We start from the raw sequence: 16311 nt of genomic DNA on the forward strand, positions 1-16311 counted from the left end.
AAAGGAAAATTCCTTGTCAAAGGCTATTTTGCATTCTCTTACAAAGATTTTTTTTAAAATTCATTCTAGTTCACATTTCCCACTTCTTCCTTTTTTCTTGACAGCTCTGTCTGACTGTCACTCAGTATTCTATACAGTGCAGAGGGTGTTACAAAAGTTGACTTGTTTAAGATAAATGAGCCCCTGATTGTAGTACAAGAAGCCAGTTGCTAGGGCATGTTTTCTTCCACATCTTTTGTTGTTGAATTAATTCATTCACATGGTTCTTTTTATATTGAAAAACTGCTTGTTTCTTGGTGAGCCTTATAAAACATAGTCTTCATTATTGAGTATGCTTATATGAAAGATCAATAGTGATTTATTAAAAACTTATGCTTCTTTGGCAACTCTATCTGAATGCAGTCATTAACAAATCTGTGGTGATCAGTGTAATTGATGAAACAACAGCCACAGACACAGACACAGATATTGAAAGAATTGGTTTTCTTCAATACCCATCCATCCAATGCTATTGCTTTTGAAAATGGTCAGCTTGAAAAACTGGAACTTGAAAATCTATACTAATAAAAGGATAATATGCTAATTAGACTGGACATCTTCCGGACGTCCTTCCTGATGAAGCCGGGGCCGGAGGGAAGTCAGCCCGGGTCCCGGGTACCTGTCTGTAGCCTGAGGAGGGAAGCAGCCTGGGTCCCAGGTACCTGCCAGCGGCCGGAGGAGGGAATCCTGGTTCCCGGGTGCTGGAGGGAAGCCGGTGCTGGCAGCCGGGGGAAGGAAGGCCTACTCTTGCATGAATTTTCGTGCATCGGGCCTCTAGTAAATATATAAAATCCTGATATAACCAGCCATGGTTTTTAGTTAGTTTGTTTTTTAGTTATTGATTTTTTTTTTATTGGGATTATATCACATAACATAAAATTCATCATTTAAAACATTCTAAATCATACAATTTAGTGGTTTTCAGTATATTAAAAAACATCGTGCAATCATTACCACCATCCAATTCTAGAGCATTTTCAAAAGAAACCTTGTGCCCATTAAGCAGTCTCTCACCCTTCCTCATTGATTTCACAACTCCTGAAAACCACACCTACTTTGTATTTATGCATTTCCCTATTTTGGACATTTCATTTAAAAGGAATAATATGTGGCCTTTTGTGTTTGGTTTCTTTCACTTAGCATAATGTTTTCAAGGTTCATTCACATTGTAAAATGTATCAGTATTCCATTCCTTTTTATGGTTAGACTAGATGCCCGGTGCACGAAATTCCTGCATGGGTGCGGTCCTTAGGTCTGGCTGGCGATCGAAGCACAAGCATCTGGTATGGAAGGGCAGGTCCCAGCTGACCTCTGGGCCCTGGGCAGCACCTGAGTCACAGCACCCGAGTCCCCATGCAGAGATGTGGTGAGGATGGCCTGACACCGCAGGCAAGGGCTCAGTGTGCACCTCTTGGCTGCCCAGTGGCACCACACGGAAGCCAGGCAGGCAGCGTGCTCTCTTCTGGCCGGCCTTGCAGACCAGCTCCTGCATGAACTCACAGGGAGCCCGACCAGCCTCTGCGGTCCCGATGGCTGCAGCCCAGCTCACCCAGAAGATGTCACGTGGGTGCGGGGCAGGCCCCTTGTGGGTGCCTGGCACCTGAGCACGGGGACTTCCTTGGCACACGAGCCCTGGTATCCTGGGGGAGGGTAGCAGGGGGAGTGAGAGCAAGCTTGGCAGACACGCCACATTCTCACCGAACCTTGGTCCCCATCACCCCTGACCCCAAGTAGCTGGAGAGAGGTCGCAGTGTGTCGCTAATGCCCGTCATGTTCTGCACCACCCCCTGGTGGTCAGCGCACGTCATTGTGAGAGGTCGAACTCCCATTCGAACTCCCGGTAGAACAACTGCCCGAGGGGACAATTTACATATTAAGCTTTTATTATATAAGGTACTATTCCATAAAAATATAATGGATGGATATACCACATTTTGTTCATTCATTCATCAATTGCTGGACATCAGATTGTTGCCGCTTGGGGCTACTATGAATAATGCTACTATAAACATTCATGTATAAGATTTTGTGTAGACATAGGTTTTCAGTTCACTTGGATATATAACTGAGGAGAATTTCTGGCTCATATGGTAACTGTATTAAATTTTTTTAGAAACTGCCAGACTGTTTCCACAGCAGCAGCACCATTTTGCATTCCCACCAGCAATGTATAAGGGTTCCCATTTCTCCACATGCTCATCAACACCTATTGTTATGTCTTTTTTATTACAGCCATCCTAGTGGATATGAAGTGGTATTGCATTGTGGTTTTGATTTGCATTTCCCTAATGACTAGGGACTGCAAGCATCTATTCATGCACTTATTAGCCATTTGCATAGTTTCTTTGGAGAAATGTCCATTCAAACCTTTCTCCATTTTAAATTGCATTCCTTTCTTATCATTATATGGATAAATGTGACATAAGGAGAATAAATTTTGGAAACAGATACATGGGGTATCTAATCCCTGATCTCAATAATCTTGGATAGGTTCCTTAATAACAAGATATAAGTTTCTACCTATAAAATAAAGATAATGTTACTGGCCCCTTGTGTTTGAGGATTAAAATAGAAGAAGTATGTAGATGTGTGACAGAGAATATAAAAAACAATAATTATTAATGTTATTAACATTATTATCTCAGGTGAATAACATTATATCTTATTTTTAAAATGTTATTGATGCTGAGAGCTGACCAAGCCAGCTAAATTACATGCCTGCTAGTGGTGCCTTTAGAGATGCAAAAATAAAAGGCAAAGGACACTTGACCAGTGTTTACTCTTATGAATTGCATAATTATTTGTATTATACATGAAATATTTAATAGTGGAACACATGTAATCTTTTTTCTATTTCTAATATGTGAGCTCTCTTAAAGCTAAATATATTGTAGATTTTGAGACCATAATTCTTTTTTCTTTTTATCTAAGGAGCTAGAGAGAAAAATTAAAAAGATATTAGATTCTATATAACTAAAAAATATAATGAGTTAACAAGTACTATAGTTCTTCTATATCACCATACATGTACTGTTTTATTCCATTAAAATAATGACATTGCTAAGATATAGTACAACTGTAGTTCCAATTATAGTACTGTATTAAGGCTTTGAGTGCCAAGATTAACAGACCTGGGTTTTTTCACTGTTTGAAATGGCTGTGAATTTCTTTGTCTTGTAGAATAATTATTGCGCGTGTGTGTGTGTGTGTGTGTGTGTGTGTGTGTGTGTGTGTGTGTATTTTAACCTTATGTGTCTGGTCACTAAAAATTTTCCTCATAAGAGGGACTGAGGATTTAAATTACAGCTTATCTTCTACTGAATGCAATTGTTTTAGGAAAAATTGAAGTACATTTCCAGCTCTTACAAAATTGGCAAGACACAAAAGAAACACGTTAGAGATGTGAGAACTGGGGCTGTGAACCAGAAGTCAGGTATCTATCTATCTAAGTTTTTCTCTTTCCATGAAGCTTCCCCCATACCCCATTATATTAGCATTTAAATAGGGAGACTAGGCTTTCCTGACCCAGAGCTCAGACTCCAGGCTCCCAAATATCCATAGAATAGACTCAAAAGTGCTACACTGAAAAGGAAGTATTCATAAAAACATCTGCAAAGTAAGATATCTAAGGAGCACTTTATAGTTAAAAAAATGTCAAATTTAACTTGTTGTTTCCCAAATTTATAAAACTAGCAGCTTGAACCTGTTAAAGAAACGCATTTTTGCAGATTTACGATGGCCCCAGTTTTGACCTAAAGATACATGTATTCACATTCTGCAATTCATGAAAAGTTGAATGTACAAATATTACATTTGGATAATCAACCTTGCTTTCTAATTGGTATATATTTTACTTTCAGAGATGTCAGCTCTGACACCAACATTTTCATTTTCAGGTATTTTTATCCTTTTACCTCTCTGTGAAATAGAGGCCTATAAATAAATATTTAAATGTTCTAGGGGAATTCTTAAAAGGAAATCCATTGGGAATTCTTTCATGAGTGCCAAACTGCTTTATAATGCCTTTAGTTCTGAAGTCTTCTGGTTTCCTGATCATCTAATAAAAAGAGTAATCTTAGGCAGCAACTCTTGTCATTAAAAGAGAACATGTCTTACTGTCTAGACAGAAAATAAGGCTAGATTAATTGGAAGTTTTACAGTCAAAACACTAGTAATTTCCAGCCATGAACATATTTTACTGGCTTGCCCTTCTACTAGGAAACCCAAGGTAGTAAATGCGGTACAACAACATTCTGTTCACCTTCTATGGTGTCTGTAGTTACTCATTGCCAAGGGACTACTGGCAAAACTATACCATGCTAACACAGGGACATTGAAATGAGGTTAAGACCTTGCAATGGATTGAGAACAGCCTCACGCTAAAAGTACCAAGTTAGCAGGCTTTATATTTTGTTTATTTTAGGGATACAACATTGTGTCCTCGTTTATGATAGGATTACCCATTCCTCCAGATTTGATGTGACAAAATGAAAAAACTGGGATTGCTGCTGTTTCTCATTCACAGTGAAAATTATTTTGGGCTACATATGAAAGTAGAATTGTAGGTACAGAAATCCCTCTTCTTAATAAAGCCAAAAATAAGCATCAAAGATGATGCATACCCCACCCCCAAATAGTCACTCCTAAGTTATTTACTTTGTAGATTATCCAAACTTATTGCTTTGACTCTTTCTTCTTTCCTCCCTTTGAGCCATTTCACTAGTTACTGAATAGAAGAAAAGAGAATCAATGATAATTTCTGGTTCCATATTAAAATGTAGATGATTTGGATAGATGGCCTATCCCTATAAAAAGAGTCTTTTTAACAACAGGTGTTTTTTTCCCTTGGTAGCCTATTGGGGATGGAGGTGGGGTACAATGATAAGGATTCTTAGTAATTGCTCTATCACTGTGACTTTAAGAAAGTACATTAATCTCTCTGTATTTCAGTTTTCCTTATCTGCAGAATTGAAATAAAATATTTCCAATGTTGTAGTAAGGATCTAGTGAAACAATACATGAGAAAGGGCGTTATAAAATATGAAACAGCAGACCTTTGGTTGTGGGAATAGTCTTTGCTCTCTTGTGTCCTAACTTTTCTCCTTGCTCAGTTTAGATTCTATAGTCCATCATGATAATCAATCCCTTGAGCCTGTCCCCATCTCCCTTGCCCCTCCTGTACTTTATCCCTTCTTTTTTCTCTGTTCTTGGCATAATATCAACCCTGGTTAGATCCAAATCTTTAACAGCACAACAACAGCAAAAAGAGAATGGGCTTCAGTGTCTGACAGGAGAATTTAAACTGTAGCTCCACCCCTTCTTAACGTTTGAGAAGTCAGATAACATTTCCCAGTCTCACCTCCTCATTTGTGAAAGAAAATGATGATATTGCATCATCCAGTTGTTGTGAATATTAGATTTAATAACATTTATAGCACGACAGCATAAGATTTGGTACACAACAACGCATTTGATAAGTGATAACTATTAATAGTACTATTTATAATCTATGATCTTTTTTTTTTCTCTGCTGAGAAAAAAAAGAATTAGGGCTAAATTAATTGGAAGTTTTACATGTCCAATTTATAGATGTTAATTTTCAAACATGAGTATATGTTTTATTATATAAAAATATTTTTAAATTCTGATATAATGTTCTCATTTAATAACTTTATTAATTGTTTTTAAGCCTTTTGACCTTTCCCTTAACACCTTGAAGAGTCAAGAGCATTCTCATTATTACTTTTTGCTATTCACAGTAAATAATTTTTTAAAAGAAGATATGAACAGTAGTCTTAAACCTGTGCTGAATTGACAAAACATGGCATGTAAGTTATGCAAACATAAATACATGAATAATTGTATTCAGGTTCTGCCATGAAACTGTATGAATGATTCTAAATCCTGACTCCCAAAGGTAGGTGGCTAAGTAACATTTTCCTCAAGCCACACTGTCTCAATGCTACTCTTAGATTTGAACATATCAGTAAAAAAAAAAAAAAAAAAAAAAAAAATCCCACCACCATAACAAGTGTAACTCAAGAGGTTTAAACAATTGTTCCTGGTACTCTAAGACTTCTGTATTATCTAGTGGATAATACTTCAGTAAAACAATGAAGCTTTCCATGTTCCTTCATAGTATCATCCATCAATAGCTGTAAAATCATCAGCTGCTAGGGGAAAAAGGAACTAAATTAGTCCTCTCCAGCTGCAAAGAAAAAAAATCTTAAGATCTCCTCTTCACATTATTTCTGGGATCCCAGGAGGCTGGAGTTAAAGTACAGTGTTCTTTGCCGCAAGACGTCTAGCCCTGTATACATGTCCAACAGCACATATGCTGTAATTTATTTTTGTCATTATTGGGGTAGAAGAGTATATGGAAGTAGCTGAAATAATACAGTATAATAACAGCAATAACTGTAGGTAGTGTCTATCATGTCCTAGGCATTGGCTACCATATTTTTTAATCCTTACACTAACTATATAAGATAGATGTCATCCTCATTTTCTTAGGAAACTGAGATGCAGTGAGACCAACTTAGTAAATGTGGTGATTCAAATCAAGGTCTATTTGACTCCAATGTTAGGACATCAACCATTGTTCTGCCTTCTAGTAAAAGGAGCAACAAATTGAACTGGAAAAAGATAGAAGAAGGACAAACATGGAAAAGGACACAGACGTGCCTTGGCCAGTTGGTTGGAGCATTGTTCCATATACCAGAAGGTGGCAGGCTTGATTCCCAGTCAGGGCACATACGTAGGTTGTGGGTTCGATCCCTGGTTGGGGTACATGTAGGAGGCAACTGATCCATCTCTCTCTCAAAACAATCAATCAATCAACCAACCAACCAATCAATAAAAGACACAGGAGTGTTTTAAGATAAATGAACCTACCAACTTGTATTTTACTTTGTATCTTTTCCTACTTCCTACTTCCAAAGAAAGAAAATGACCCTAAAATCTTATACAGCTTAAGAAACAGACAAATTATCATTTCCATTAACTTCCTTAATCCTCTGTCATCAGCCATCAAAAATTATGGCACATAAAATCAGATCCTACTTAGTTGCCCTCACAACAATATTAGTTGTAGCTGTCTATGGAGCAGCAGCTTTCAAACTTTAGCAAGTATTGTAATCACTCAGAGGGTCTGTTAAACACGGATTTCTGGGCCCCATCACTGGAGTTTCTGATTCAGTAGGTCTGGGCTAGGGCCTGAGATTCATAATTCTAACAAGTTCCCAGTAATGCTGCTGCTGCTGCTGGTTCAAGGACCAACTCTTTGAAAACGACTGCTATAAAGAAAAACTAAAGAAAGTTAGATTTACACACACTATCTAGGGGGCAAGCTGGCTGGTAAAAGAGAGCATTTCTTAAGAGGCTACCTTCCATTCTGCATGCACAATTTACAAATCCACTTATTTATTTCCACATACCTATAATGAATGGTGTTCACAGATAACACAAATGTGGAAGGACAACTGACCCTATGACCATGTTCTTCCTGAGGCAAAAAACTGTGCTTTCATTGTGCAGTTTGTTTAGCTAAGCAATCATAGGAATAAAAACATTGTGTTCAGAAGAGGCACCTATACCCAAATTTAATCCAGCTCTTAATAATCCAGAAAAAAATACATAAAAATAAAATTCAGCCCTAACCGGTTTGGCTCAGTGGATAGAGTGTTGGCCTGCTGCCGGAAGCCGGTCCATCCTTGCTGCTTGACACAGTCGCTGCAGGAAAGAAACATCTGCACAGCATATGTTTCAAGGGACCTGGCGTATATAGCATACTGTTCTTAATATGTTTGCTCCCCTTTGCGCTGTGTGTTTTAACCAAGGTCACCTCTCCGAGAAAGGTTGTTTCCCCAGGTAGGAATTTTTCCCTGAAGTCAGGGAGGGGATGCCTCTCCTAGAAAGGTTGTTTCCCCAGGTAGGAATTTTTCCCTGAAGTCAGGGAGGGGATGAAACTCCTTAACTAAGTGCCAGGCGGGTAGTTAATCACTACAAACAATCATGCTTAAGCTACATAATCTTTACTCCCTGGAATGGAGATAAGAAACGCCCTAACCTTTGTAATAGAAATTGACAGGATTAAAATCAACTGGGATAAATACGGATGTAACAAGACAATAAACAGCAGAACCTCTCTGGAGATCCAGACCAGAACTTGGCTGGAGATCCTGGCTAGAGATCCTGGCTAGGCTGTTGATCAACTGAACGCTGTCTCTGTGTCATTCCTTCTTCGCCGACTCCATCCACACCTTTGGGGACCCCTGGACCTGCTGGGGTTGGACTCCGGCAGCCTGCGGACCAAAGGGCCCCAGGTTTGAGTCCGGTCAAGGGCATGTACCTTGGTTGTAGGTTTCTACCTGGCCCTGGCCTTGATCAGGGCTAATGCAGGAGGCAACCAATGGATGTGTTTCTCTCACATTGATATTTCTCTCTGTCTTTCTCCCTCTCTTCCACTCCAAAAATCAATGGAAAAATATCCTCAGGTGAGGATTAAAAATAAAATTCACCTAAGCTCAGGGATGGGAAAGATCTGAAATCAGAACGATTCACATTTCCAACTAACCACAGGTCTTTGCTGGTCCAATTGCTATGGCTCCCTCCCTTCTTCCCTCCTTCCCTCCTTCCTTCCTTCCTTCCTTCCACCCTTCCTTCCTTCCACCCTCCCTCCCTCCCTCCCTCCCTCCCTCCCTCCCTCCCTCCCTCCCTCCCTCCCTCCCTCCTCCCTCCTCCTTCCTTCCTTCCTTCCTTCCTTCCTTCCTTCCTTCCTTCCTTCCTTCCTAGAATAGAGACAGCAGGGATTCTCATGGAACTGGATCCCTGGAACCCAACATGCCCTTGACCACATAGTCTGTTTCTTACCTATACCTGGCTCTAGCTCCAGGTTGGACTTGGTCTTTCCTGGTTTTAGCGCATGCTATAGTTACAGCAGTAGGGGCTACCACCACACTGCACAAGTTGAAATAAATATGAAAGCTGGGGAGCAGGAAGCCACAAAACTAGTATTACTGTATTTTAAATTGCTTTTGATTCCAAAGCAGCCTGAGATTATTAAGGAAATGCAGTTCCTGTCCCATAGAGTCTTCTAGAATGGAGACTCCTTATTCTAACCTCCTTTTGAAATGAAAAACAAACAAACAAACACATTTGCTATGTACTAGTAATCCCCTTTCCTTGGCTATCCAGATCTTTATAGATTGATAGTTTCTCTCTCTCTCTCTCTCTCTCTCTCTCTCTCTCTCTCTCTCTCTCTCTCTCTCTCTGGCTCCTACAGTAACTTTATTGTAACTGAGAAACCTGGCTGCAGACAGGCTACATGATTAGAGCAGATGGCCATCTTTCCAAAGGGTGAGGCCTGAGCCCAGCTGGCAGCACACACAGTTAAAACCAAAGCCCAGAATAACCTCTTTCCTGACACAATCCTGCATTGCTCGACTCATGAGTGACAGCACAACCACACTGAATCGAAGTACAAGGTCCAACTGGGCAGAGGCAAAAACCCAACAGGAAACAACCAATCACAGGAGAGAGTGCGAAAATAAAATTCAGTTGCCTACTCTCCGCTATTCTTTGCCAAGAAAGGTGAGGGTATGGGATGAGCATTAAGTTATGTTTCTTTATTCTTCAAATAAGAGAATGGGGTTGGTGGTCAGTGAAATAGAACAGGATGAAAATCTAGGCTAGTTATAAACCTTTGTGCCTAAAGGAAAGAACAGCAGTGCTAGTAAGTAGAGAGGAACATTAAAATGCCGGCAACTATTAAAAAGGAGAGCCTTATTTCTTTTTTTCTCAAATAAGACAGGAAACAGCATCTTGTGTTTTCCTGCTGCAGTGGCTGCAGATTTGCCACTTTTCATAAAATACGATTTCTACTAGTATATTATTGTCCATTGATAAAATTGCTCAATCACGAGAAGATATAACAGGTGAACTGTTATTGTTAGAACAGGTCTTCTCACAAAGCCTCAAATATGGGCTATTTCTCATGCTGGATCCACAGAGGAAACCCCAAACACCATAAGGTGCCTCAGATAAAGCTCCTGCAATATTGCAATGGTGTGATTGACAGGTTCGTGGGGGGCTGTGATTTTCTTGCACGTGTAAACTCTTTTGGAAAACCTGCAGATAAAAGGATGGGAAAGAGTTTGGTTTAGAGCCAAAAAGTTTCAGACATCAGCCTTGGATGGATGCCTCTGCCCCATTTCACTGCATGTTCTCTGAGAAACACATTTAATCGCTGAGTGTTAAGTACTGTGGTTAAAAGAAATGATCCGTTCACCACCATCCACTCTCCCTCATCCTCCATGTGAATCTCACAATAGCAGAGGCTGATGACAAGAAGGTTGACTCTGTTCCCTCTCACCAGAGAAATCAGTTGGTATCTTTGTAAATGAGCTAGGTAGCCCAGTTGTTTGAGGTGACCCCTGACACAGAGATGTGGCTGACCTTTGTCTTATAGATGGAGAACTCTTTGGTCAGCCACTCCATCTGTTCAGCCTTTAGCTCCATGAAACAAAACATGCCAGTCTGGTCAGGAATGTGCTGCCAATGGTGGAAGAAGTCTTCCTTCTTGAGGTTGGAGACCAGCTGAGCCCACAGGCCAATGATAAGGTTGGCCATGACTTAAACTTCTTGCAACTACTGTTTTTGAAAATCCAGGGTAGTCAGAATGGTTGAGCAATCTGGGTCCTACTGAGAGGAGGTTTGGAACACATTGGATGGATCATTATCTTCAACTGTAATTTAACTCTTTGGGCTTCATCAGCATCTTTGCAGACTGCACTGAAGGCTGCCACGTACGCCCATGTTTTTGGCATAGGATTGGCAGTGAGAACTGGTAATGCTCTCTTTGATGGCATCCTTGTTAACATCGCACGTGGCAAATCCTTGGTAGGTCATGTCAAAGAACACAGAGAGATTCTTTTTCCTCATTACTGTTGCTTTTCCTTCCATCGCTCAAGACAAGGTGTATTCTTCCATGAGATTGTAGGCACAGGTATGCAGGAGAATGCTTTGCTCTGGTATTTTTGAAACGCCCTTCTTAGTGCCTGTGAAATCAAAGCCACAAGTCTTGGGGTCATAGTATAGATAGCCATGTAGCTGCATGCAGTGTCCCTGAAGATGCATGTGTAATGTCCCCCAGGATGGTTTGGGCAGAAATACATCTCAGCTGAACTTAAAAACCCTTTGCAGATATCTGGCTCCAATCCTTAAGACCCAGTTCCAGAAATGATCTGCATAGTGACATATTGGCCACTTCTCAAGATTTTGCTATTCTTATCCAAGGCTAGTTCTTCAGATGTCTTGCAAAATCCAACCATTTCAGCAACATGCAGGTATTCTTTGTCCAGGTTTTTTACAGCAATCTGGACACTAGGGTGCATATACAGCTTTCCATTATCATCCTGGTAGGCACCACCTTCCAGACTCATCTTCTTGATGTTGGTATCTCTCTTATAGGCTTCTGTGATCCCCAGGATGGGACCTGCAGCCCCCATCTCCACATGAGCCTACCAGGAATTGGCTGTGGCAGAGGCAAGGCAGCAAGGCCTGGATGGGAGGTGGCAGTGACCCCAGACAGGGTGCAGCTGGAATGTATCAGAGCTATGGTAGGCAGTAAAAGAGCAGGGGGGTAGTGACAGGATGGAGCAGAGAGCCAGCAGGCACAGACACCGGGGTGTGGGCTCATGATGACAGTTTTCGTTCTGGCAGAAGATTGTATATAATAGTTGTATTTTAAGACTTTTGCAAAAAATCTCTGATAACTCTGCATAATTATCCCCTGTTAAATTTAGCAGAATTAATAGAATTTATTTTCTTTTTTAGTCAGAAAGTCAGTTTTTTATTTCTAAAGCTCTGTAATATATTGTTTGCTGATGGTCACCTGCCATATCTCTATGAGTTTGTTCATATAGAAAACAGAGTCTGGCCATTAGCAGACCAGGCCAAAGAGGTGCACTGGGGTGGCTCTGCTTTATTGCTGGGACTGAAATCTTCTTGCTTCAGTTCATCTACAATGATCTTGCCCTTCAAGTCCCAGATCTTAATGCTGGGGCCCATGACAGCACAGAGCCAATAGTGGTTGGGGCTGAAGCACAGGGTGATGATGATGTCCCCAATATCTAGCATATAAAGGTGCTTGCCTTTGTTGAGATCCCACAGCATGGCCTGGCCATCCTTGCTTCCCGAAGCATAGAGGGATCCATCTGGAGAGATGGTCACAGTGTTTAGTGAGCCCTGGTGGCTGATGTGGTTTGTGTTCAGCTTGCAGTTTTGGCAGGTTCCATACCTTGCCCAGCTTATCCCAGCCATAGGAGGCGATAATGGGATTGTTTATCTTGGATGAGAAGCAGACACAAGATACCCACTGTGAGTGATTCTCATCCTGGACATTGTATTTGCACAGGCCCACAGAATATAATGGAAAGGTCTAGAATTTTCTCTTTAGCCTTGGAAAATGTTGTTACAGTTTACATTCAGAGGACTTACTAAAAAAACAAACCACAAAAAGAAACTATTGCTTTTAAATGCATATGCATGGGAGTTTTGTAAGGTTCTTGAAAACTCTGGTAATTTAGTTTGGTTGATCAGAGCCATTCAGGTTGTCTCATGGGTCATTCTCTCCAGAGATATGGCCTACTCTGGGCCATGTCATGGCAGCTGCTTTTGTCTATCCCTTTGCTCAGGACTCTACCCTGAAGTGATCATTTAAGGTTTGGATTATAGGAGACAGCTGAGGAAACAAAGGCCAGCATCTTAATCAATTCAGGCTGCTATACCATAAACTGGGTAGCTTATACACAACAGAAATTTATTTCTCACAGTCCTGGAGGCTGAACGCCTAAGGTCAGGCTGCCGGCATGGTCAGGTTCTGGTGAGGATCTCTTCCAGGTAGCAGACTGCCAACTTCTCACTGTGTCCTCACATGGCAAAAGCAGAGCTAGCTAGCTATCTGGCCTCTTCTTAAAGTACACCTACCCCACTTATGAGGACTCCACTCTCATGACCTAATTACCTCCCAAAGGTCTCACTTCCACATACAATCCCTTTGGATTAGGGTTTCAACATATGAATTTTGGAGGGATACAAACATTCACTCACTGTAGCCTATAGCCTCTCCTTTCACTAATTCACTTAAGTATAATGGCAGAAATTTCTAGCACTCTAATCTCATACAAACTACGGAGAGTAGGTTGACATGTCTCTAGATTATCTGGGTTATTTTCTATTTGAATCATACACAACTCAATTAACTTAGATAAAATGAATTACCTAGTCCTTTATTTGAAGCTTTATTAGTTCAAAGATCTATTAGTATCTAAAAACTAGTAGGTTGGAGAAGGTGAGAATAAACAATGACCATAATTTTCCATCATCTCTCTATTCCTATGTTGCTATCATACAAAACCTACTGAAGGTCTACTTCTGGCTCAAGTAATGCACTCGGTCCTGAGGACACAAAGATCATAGTCTCTGTCCTCAGGGAGTTCAAGATCTCCTAAGACAGTGGTTGTCAAACCACGGCTCGCGAGCCACACGCGGCTCTTTGGCCCCGTGGCATGGGCCACAAAGTTTCAATCGCACTGTACATGTGCGCCCGCATGTGGTATTTTGTGGAAGAGCCACACTCAAGGGGCCAGTTTGCCGACCACTGTCTAGGAGATGAAGAGAGGTAAAAGTTCAGGAGAAAGCAGAGGAGATGTGTGAACCTAGAGGAGAGAGAGTTTAACTCTGCCTAGGGAGAGAGGGGGCCAGGCCACTCTTCACAGAGGAGAACTATTATTCATCCTATTGGCTGAACAGCAAAAGATACCAGGCATTAAACGGAGGTTCTTATTTTTTCCACTATAAAAATCTGTTCAACAATGGTCCCCATTTATTGTCAAAGCTGGCTTCTGTGTGATAATGCCACCAATATGATTATGCCAACCTCTCCTACTGCTCACCTTACACTTTATATCTGAAGGTCATGGTACTAAAAACTGGCATGGATGCTTTCCAAGGAATCTTGTTATCATGCTTGACTATTTATAATTCTAAAATTGAAGATTAAAAAACAAGTTAATAGGCACTTTAGGAAGGATATGGAGTTGGAGAAGTGAATCAGCAGAGGAAGAAACAAGAAGCACTATGCAAACACACACCAGCTCTCAGGGAACTTAGACTACCCATGCCCAAAGCTGAAGGTAACTTATGATTTGTTTTTCACTGGTGAGAACTTGTGTTACATACCACGTGGAATACTCCTGGGGCCTTGACAGGTCTGAAGCCATCAACAGGTACACATTGATCAGCATGGCCATTACAGAAGCAGCTGCCCTTGACGATGAAATCATAGATCGCGTAGTGTGTAAAATGTTGAGGCTTTGCATTCAGGTCATTTCTCTGACAGGGACAAAACTGTTGTTTTAGCAGCTGCACACGAAGGTTGGTGATCTTCAGCTGCTCCTGAGCTTTGGCACTGTAAGGGTTCTCCATATCATATGGTGGTGACAAAGCTCTGAAAATAACCTGTAAAGAAAAAAAAAATACCATGAGTATATAAGACTGTGTGCAAACCCCGGGTTGTTCGCTCCATAGCGTTCTCGTTTGATTTATACCTTGTGCTATCTGTAAGTGATACAATCACAAGAGGTTTTTGATCACACCTGGGGAAGAGCTCCCTGTTATTCCAAAGAAGAGCTGTGCTGCCTGTTTGGATGCAAAAGTATAAACTGAGTAGCCAGCAGAGAACTGACTCTTGAGGTGAAGGCAGCCATGCAAAGATCTCAGGGAAAGAGCATTCCAGGAAGAAGGAACAGTATGTTTAAAGGCCTTGACGTGGAATCAGATGTGGCTTATTCAAGGAGGAACAACCAGGCCAGTGTGACTGGAGCCCAGGGGACAAGGGGACGGTGTTTGGAGAGGAGGACAGGGGTGGTGCATGGCAGACCATGAATGCAGCCCTTTGAAGGCTAAGGCAGAGTTATTCTGTGGAAGCCACTACAAATCTGTAGGCAGAGAAGTGATTATGATTTGATTTACATCTTTAAAAAAAGATAACTCTTGCTTCTGTGAGGAGAATCCTATATAATAAAAGCATAATATGCAAATTGACTGAATGGAGGAACGACCGGTCAGCAGGGGTCGGGGCTGGCGAGCAGGCGGTGCCAGGCCAGCCAGGGCACGTGCTAGCGGGCAGAGGGAGGGGACGGCAATTGGAGGGCAATGGCGACCAGCAGTAGCTGCCCGAGGAGCGATGGAGGGGGGCGGGGGCAAGCAGGGCCAGCGGCTTACTTGCCAGCTGGTGCTGTCCCCTGATAGGCCCACTCAGTCGCCTCCTGCAGAGGGAGGCTGGACTGCGGATTGGGGGAGTGGGCCAAAGTTGTCAGACATCCCCTGAGGGCTCCCGGACTGTGAGAGGGTGCAGGCTGGGCTGAGGGATCCCCCCGAGTGCATGAATTTGTGTGCACTGGGCCTCTAGTGTATTATAAAGATTGAAGAACAGAAGCAGGAAGACCAGTTAGGAAGCAATTGCAAAATCATGATCCAAAATGACTTATATTTCTAAATGAGGTATAACCCTTTCAAAGACTAATCAGTTATTAATTGGGGTCCCTGTCACTACCAATATTTTCTGTTCTCTTTTACTGTATCTGCCTTCCAAGCTTGTGGCAGGATTTTTTGAAATATCCTTACTGGTAGTAAACATACAGTTGTTTGAGGGTGGGTTTGATTTCTGAGATTAATCAAAAGTCACATAAACCCAGATGTGGTGAATAATGCGACTGATCAAAATATTTAATGGCACTTTTGATTACATGCAAAGTCTAATTAAGTAATGAGACTGTTTTTATTGTGTAGGTTATAGATGGAATCTAAAGGCAATTTAAAACTTTAGTTCTGAGGAGAAAACCAGAGGGAGAAAGGCGTGTCCCTATTATTAAAAAGTAGGGTTTAGACAAACTCCCATTTTGAAAAAAAGGATCTAAAAGTAACTTTCCAAAAAGAATTATTTAAGGAATAATTTGGACATAAAAATTTCATTTTAGAAACCAGTTTTAGCCCTAGCTGGTTTGACTCAGTGGATAGAGTGTCCGCTCGCAGACTGAAGAGTCCCGTGTTCGATTCCAATCAAGGGCACATACCTCGGTTGCAGGCTCGATCCCACATGTATGCCAGAGGCCACCAATTGATGTGCCTCTCTCACATCGATGTTTCTCTCTCTGTGTCTCCCTTCCTTCCACTCCCTCTAAAAATCAGTGGGAAAATATCCTCTGGTGA

The 16311-nt window shown here is 41.4% G+C and overlaps 1 protein-coding gene and 2 pseudogenes across 5 annotated transcripts in view; all 3 read right to left on the minus strand.

The window, feature by feature from the left end:
* NTN4 (netrin 4) overlaps positions 1 to 16311 on the minus strand; it is a 109906-nt gene that overhangs the window by 55429 nt on the left and 38166 nt on the right. For all 5 annotated transcript variants that reach the window (XM_036299907.1, XM_036299909.1, XM_036299906.1 and 2 more), the window contains exon 3: positions 14281 to 14559. In XM_036299907.1, the coding sequence (XP_036155800.1) occupies positions 14281 to 14559 (279 nt within the window). The remainder of the gene's footprint in view (positions 1 to 14280; positions 14560 to 16311) is intronic.
* LOC118651094 lies at positions 10428 to 11821 on the minus strand (annotated as a pseudogene).
* On the minus strand, positions 11868 to 12703 carry LOC118649717 (annotated as a pseudogene).

This window comes from Myotis myotis, unplaced genomic scaffold (genome assembly GCF_014108235.1).
Source record: "Myotis myotis isolate mMyoMyo1 unplaced genomic scaffold, mMyoMyo1.p scaffold_m19_p_3, whole genome shotgun sequence".
Classification (NCBI taxonomy): domain Eukaryota; kingdom Metazoa; phylum Chordata; class Mammalia; order Chiroptera; family Vespertilionidae; genus Myotis; species Myotis myotis.